Source organism: Poecilia reticulata, linkage group LG19 (genome assembly GCF_000633615.1).
Source record: "Poecilia reticulata strain Guanapo linkage group LG19, Guppy_female_1.0+MT, whole genome shotgun sequence".
NCBI classification, from domain to species: domain Eukaryota; kingdom Metazoa; phylum Chordata; class Actinopteri; order Cyprinodontiformes; family Poeciliidae; genus Poecilia; species Poecilia reticulata.
Genome location: NC_024349.1, coordinates 5,726,435 through 5,733,034, shown reverse-complemented (window position 1 = coordinate 5,733,034; position 6,600 = coordinate 5,726,435). Strand labels below are relative to the sequence as shown.

The window sequence follows — 6,600 nt, the reverse complement described above, 5'->3', positions numbered from 1 at the left end:
GAACACATTTAACATGAAGCAAAATCACCAAACAAATGTTGCCAAAACCACAATTCCAACACGCTTCAGAATTTATATTTGATTTATTAGCTTTGTGACACAAACACACCCAATAAGACAACTTCATCCTCCGAGAATCTCATTTTTAGTGGCGTAGTAGCATTTTAATCTTCACACAACAGTTTTGAGTGCAACAATTTTTTGCTCTAGCGGAAATATTTAAGAGCTGGAACATGATTCTTGAGCAGGCACTGAAAAAGTGAGATGCATTGTATAATTTGGTAAATAAAAATATTTAGAAACAATCCCCAATTTGAACACACAAACAGCACCAAGATATCTCAACCAACAAATACAACAAAACAAAGAAATGCAATGAAAAAAAGAACATTGTAGTAATAATAAAAAAGTTGATGTAAATATACTTTTTTGAATTATACTTGTATTACATATGAAAATATCTTATTACTTTATAATCTAACATTATTTTTTGTCATGGCAGTTTTATAGGTAATATAGCATCAATCATTTATATCTTGATATTTATTACAATAAAAGCAGTCTTCCTGCTGGTTTCTAAAGTTTAAATCTGAATGCTAAGCTAAACAATAATAGGAATGTTCTCAACTTTTTAGGAAATCTAAATTTTTATATATCCTGGCACTCGGTTACATTATTAAGAGGCATTAACGTAAGCTTCAATTATTATGGACATGACACTAAACATGTAGCCCAAATGGATATTTATCTTTTAATCTAGAGTCAGAATAGTGTAACTTTTATTAAAAACATATATATTTTTTTACATATTTGTTGTTGGTATGAGACAAATAATCTGTTACAAAAAACCCCATAAAAGATAAAAAAATTGAGTTCTACTGATTTCTCCCACTAGAAACAACCAATCAGAGCCAGGAGGCGGGTCTTAGAGCCGTCAATCACCCTTCATGTGGCTCTGCTCTTGCTCTCTGTTACCCTGCAGCTAGCATAGCATGTTGTGAAAGCTAAGGCTAGTTAACGTGGCAACCGCTAACAGTTTTCTTGTAATGATGAGCCGTTTCTCCGCCATTAGCACACTGAGCAGCAAGTACATGAGATTGACTGACAGCGCTAAGACCCTCCTCCTGTCCCCGATTAGTTGTTTTCTGTCTCAACTGACAGTTTTAATAAGTATGTAAAAAAAATGTTTTAAAATAAAAGTTACATGTTCCAGCTGTAGAGAGAGTTTTAGATTCATCTCTCATTCTATCATAATAAAAAAAATAAGATTCATCATTGTGAGAAGGCATTTATCTGAAGATAAAGTGCTAATTATTCACTGGACAATCTTTAATCCTACTTTAGCATTCGATCTGAGAGTGCATCTGTCTCCGCCTGGTGAGTGTGAGTCGGTGCATCTGCTGCATTTGCTGCATGCGGTCTCGTTGGCGCGCCAGGTTCTGCGGCATTGGGTAGCGCTGGCAGCCGCGCAGGTATCTGTACGGGATGCGGACGTGGCAGGCCGCCGCTCGGCAGCGCGGCTGAGGCAGGGGCGGCAGCAGCGTCCAGCGCTTTTTGTCGGCGCAGTAGCGGTACGCCTCCTTGCGGTACTGCTTGTCCAAGTTGTTGCTGTTCCTCCATCCTCCGATGATGAAGACATCCTCACCAAGGAAGCAGACGGCGGCTCCTTCCATCCCAAGCACCTCCGCTGGGAGGCTGCTGAGGATCTCCTCCGGGATGGTTCTGCTTACTTTCTGCTGAGCGGCCTCAAAAGTTGCCTTGTAACTTTTGGGGCAGCAGGAAGCGGTGTGGTAGAAGGTTGTGGATGAGACGGCCATTTGGAAGCTGCAGTAGCTGTCAATCAGAGGTAATGAGTGAACTTCCTGCCACCTGTGACTCTCTGTGTCGTAGCACATGGTCACGGTGCTCAGTCCGTCATCATGGTCGATGTCTTCAGGCGTCCTGGCCATCACATACACATATCGATCCTCTACAGTCACTGTTTTTACGTCTCTTAGGATCTTCGGCGCCGGCTCAAGGCTGAACCACTCATCTTCCTCCGGTTTATAAACTGTGACATCCTTAAAGCCTGGGCTGAAGTTACCGTGTCCCCCGATGCCGTAGAGGACATCCTTGACGCCCATTAGGCCGAATGAGTGCTTCCGCGTGGACAAGCTGCTGACATCCTCCCAGGTATTGAGGCTGGTGTTGTAGCGCTCCACCATCTTGGCAAAGCCAGGCTCCATGGAGCCCGCCACATAGACGTGGCCCTCGGTGGCCGCGATGGCGTGGCCGTCCAGGTGGTTGTGAATGTGCGGTAGATTGATCCAACGATCCTCTGCGACAAAGTAGCCAACACATTCGCTGAGGTACTCTCCGCCTTCTGAGACTCCACCTACCACCATGATCACGTCCATGTTCTGGCCGAGGCGCGGATGAATGGCCGCCATGTAGGAGGTACTCTGATCCAAGTTAGCCGACTTGAGGCCCTCCGAGCAAACTGCGTGAAACTCCAGAGCGTCCACCACCAGCTGCTGGCACTCTGCCCTGTTGGCCACTAAGGGCTCCTTTCTAACCACACGCGTTAAGTCGGTTGGAGGAATCTGCTTCAGCCTCACGAGCTTGAACAGCTCTTCAAAAAACCGCACCCGTTCCTCCGGGTCTTGGTGGACCCATTTCACGATCGCTTCAAACAGCTGCTGCTCTGAGTCCACGGTGATTTCCGAGTCCAACATCCAGTCTCGCACCAGATGAAACGGAAGAGTGTAGAACTCGTCGTTGGAAATGACTTTCTGGAAGTTTCTTCTGATCGTCTCGGCAGCTTCCAGAGCCAGCTGGTTCAGGCTGTACATGTGGGCCAAGCTGTGCACAGCTACGCAGTTGGAAAGATTCAGCTTCTTCACCAGGAACTCTGCACAGAAGCTCTTCAGCTGATCCAACAAGAACCTAAGAAGAAGAAGAAGTTAACACTTTAACTGTTTCAGTGGGTAACATTGGGTATGTTAGAATCTGGAGAATCTGCTATAAGTTTATCTAGAGAAACTACACATTACCTTAGATCAACATTTAGCATTAAATGTTTAATATTGGAGCAAGGCCACCTAAAGAAACTCCTGTTAGCTTACAAATCTAGAACAAACATAGAAAGTACAATCTACTTTATAGAATCAAACATGAAAAACCAACATCTAGCTTTATCAGAACAAGAATCCAGAGAAACCCCTACTAGTTTATAAATTATGGACTACTTATTGTTTGAACTGCCTTGTTGCTGAAAATGTGCTTTATAAATTAAAATTACATTACTTTAACTATATTGATGACAATTAATATTGTATATTGATAATTTTAATAATAGCACTTGACAAAATGCAGTGGTTGTTACTGGTTTCACAGCTGCTGACTGTTTATGATGTCTTATGTTTTCATCGTGTAAAACACTTAACTGCCTTTTTGCTGAAATGTGATATGCAAATAAACTTGACTGATTAATCAAGAGTTATTAATCTTTAACTAGAGTATATAAACTGCAGAAAACGCCATTATCCTGAAAGACATTAAGGCTTAATTACTGCTCAGTATTGCTTGTTTTTCCCCCTCAGCAGTTTGTAACCTTTATACTTCAGTTAACATTTAATCGCTTACTACACTATTTTTTAAAAATCCATTCAGATTAATTGTGAGCCTGAGCATTCTCTATATAAGACTGTCTTAGACAAATAATGTCTTTAGTCAGCGGCTTCTTGAAATTCGCTGTAATACAGACTGCTACAGGAGCTCTTTCCTGCCAACAACAATTTTATGAAGAATCTTGAATAATTTGAGTTACATTTAATTTTCCTTTGGGATCTATAAAGTATTTTTTAAATTGAATTTTTCCCTCCAGTCAACACAACTGGACAATAATCCCAAGAACAATCTGGTTTTGTAATGAATAAAGCAGCCTAGCATTAAGCTAACATTAAGGTTTCTTCTCAGTGGACTTTTGGATGCATTGACCTCCACTCTACTAATGGTCAAAGATGGCGGAATAATTCCGCAAAATGTCAAAAACTGAAGAATTTGAACTAATAAGAGTCACAACAGCATTTAATTTCACTTTGGGATCAATAAAGTATTTTTGAATAAAACAACAGTTACCTGTCAGCTAGTTCCAGCACATCGTGAACATTAGCGTTGGTCACCCGGACCTCTCCCGTGTACATGAAGTGTATGACCGCCTCCACGGTCTCCGGGTCGGGCCCCGCCGCGGAGCTCCACTCCGTCAGCTCCACTCTCCCGGTCTGCGACTCCGAGAACTGTCCGCCCAGCAGCAGCTCGAAATACTGCGAGGCCGCAGACAGGACCGTGCGGTGGGCAGGTAAGGTCAGGACCCCCTCCACGCCAGACTCGCCCCTGGAGCTGAACACCAGGGTCAGGTCGCAGAACAACCCCGCCTTCCTCTGCTCGTTCTGCCGGCGGGAGAGCTCCGAGCAGTAGGTCGGGCAGGTGAACACCTCGGCCTCCTCAGGTTCACCATCACCTGCGGACAGCGGCGCGGAGCCTCCGCCGCTGCAGCCGCCCTCCTCCGCCGCTGCTGCCATCCCGACGCAAAAACTCAAGGAAAGATGGAAACTCTTGGCTATCTTCGGTAGGAAATCATAGGTGTGCATAAAACAGGTCAGCAGGCATTCAGAGACTGTCATGCACACGTCGGGTTCAATCAGAGGCTTGATTGAGGAAAAACAACAACAACCCCTCACTTCCGTCTTCAAGAATATTCCAAATACAGCATATTATCCCCAGAAAGTCGACGGCAACCTCACAGATTCAAGCTTTACTTACAAAAGAGACTAACGTACCTTCCGCGAATACAGTAAAATTCAAGTCCTTGTCTATTTCCTGGAGGTAGCAAACCTTCAACACGTCCTAAATTCAGCGAAGTTTACCTTTCTGGATACACCGGTTTTGCGCATGCGTGTTGTTGCTGTGCTCCAACTGAAGGTGATGTGGACGTTCGTGTATTTTCAAAACGGCGCGGAGGAACAACACGGATTGTTATCACGATACATATTTATACAATTAAAAATACACTGCGCTCTGGCAAGAATCTCAATTTAATCATGTTAAATAGAAATAGTATTCTTAGCATTTATTTCTGCCTTATTTTATAGCACGTGTCAAACTCAAGGCCCGCGGGCCAAACCCGGTCCGTCGTAGCTTTTTATGTGACCTGCTAGATTCTAGATACTTAAGTATACTTAAATGTTATTTTATCAATCAAATCAGTAGTTTTTATCCGTTTACTGCCAAATTATATCAATCAGTCTTTCTTCAGAAATATTGTGGAAATTTCCACATAAATCAACAAATCCCTGCACTTTTTTGTGCCAATACATAATTGGGAGTTTTAGATTTTTCTCAGTTGTCAAAAACTTTACTTGTACTAAACAGATGCCTCAATCTTAATATCACATTGTAGGCCATGATCTGTGCACCCTTACAAATTTTTAAGAAAAATCTGAAAAGTGTGGCATGCATTTCCCTGAAACCCACCTTTGCAATGTTGTGACCTTCTTAAAATAATTTTAACCAAATGGGATTTTTGCATAAAAAATATCACCACCTCTTCTGTAATAAAATATTATAGGAGAGAAAAAAAGGCCATTATTTTAGAATATTTAAAAACGGACTCAATGTTGATAGCATTAAAAGTCAACTTTTAGAATAAGAGGAAAATCTACCCAAAAATAAAATGCATCAACAGTTTATTTTATTCACCAATTGTTCAAAACAAAAGTAAAAGAGATTGTGTGAAACTCAATTTCTTTTATACAAATAGACCTTTTGCTGGACGATAAATTGTTCGACATTTTTGCAATAAATGATAAAATTGGTCTCAAAATAATATTAATACAATGGTAACAGCAAAATAATAAAGCAAGAACACATTCTCAAAGATCAATAAACTTTAAATTCTAATGAACATTTAACACTGGAACAGGAAGACATATAAAATAAAAAAAATAAATAAAAATACATTTTGAAGTCTTTGTAAAGAAACTTGTCCTTCAAAAAAGGGTTAGTTGAGCAACAAAGTGCCAAACTTAAGACTTTTATCATCCAGTTTTTGGTCAAAAGAGGGAAAAAAAAGGAGAAATGATAAATCATGCCAATGAAAATGATTGAGTTTGTTTTAATTTACCATACGATTCATTGATTTATTGATTATCAACCCTTTACACACTCTAACATCTATTCTACCAACATAATTTTATTCAGAACATAAAACAATTCACCAGAGAAGAAGAAGAAGAGTTTAAAATAATTTCTTTATTATTGAACCACTAAGTGTCAGCATATTACAAAAACAAAGCATTTTTCACAGTTAAATAAAATAAGCAAAATAAAGACCGAACACAGCAGGCGTTACAGAATGTTGCAGGTTGGTCGGGACTTCTCAGCTGCATGTCGTCCACAAATAAGGCAAACTGCTTTCATATTCCCTCGCCTCAAACATTCACAGGGCTCACGAAGCGCTTTGTTCTCCTGGACGGTTCTACATGTCACCGTTTTGTTCTTCAGGTCCCGCAGCGCCGCTGAAGCGTCTGATTCACATCAGCATCCAACCGTTCGTGGACC

General features: G+C 41.2%; 1 protein-coding gene across 2 annotated transcripts; it reads right to left on the bottom strand.

Annotated features, from left to right (window-relative positions):
* Window positions 1-64: 64 nt before the first annotated feature.
* klhl11 (kelch-like family member 11) lies at window positions 65-4,965 on the bottom strand. Of its 2 annotated transcripts, XM_008436640.2 has the most exons (3): window positions 4,821-4,965; window positions 4,120-4,604; window positions 65-2,925 (listed from the first exon to the last, which is right to left on the bottom strand). In XM_008436640.2, exons 2-3 carry the CDS (start codon window positions 4,560-4,562, stop codon window positions 1,341-1,343), a joined length of 2,028 nt encoding a protein of 675 aa, XP_008434862.1. In that variant the 5' UTR covers window positions 4,563-4,604; window positions 4,821-4,965; the 3' UTR covers window positions 65-1,340. The 2 variants fall into 2 exon arrangements, with proteins under 2 accessions (XP_008434862.1, XP_008434860.1); XM_008436638.2 differs by having other exon boundaries at window positions 4,120-4,965.
* Between the last annotated feature and the right edge of the window lie 1,635 nt (window positions 4,966-6,600).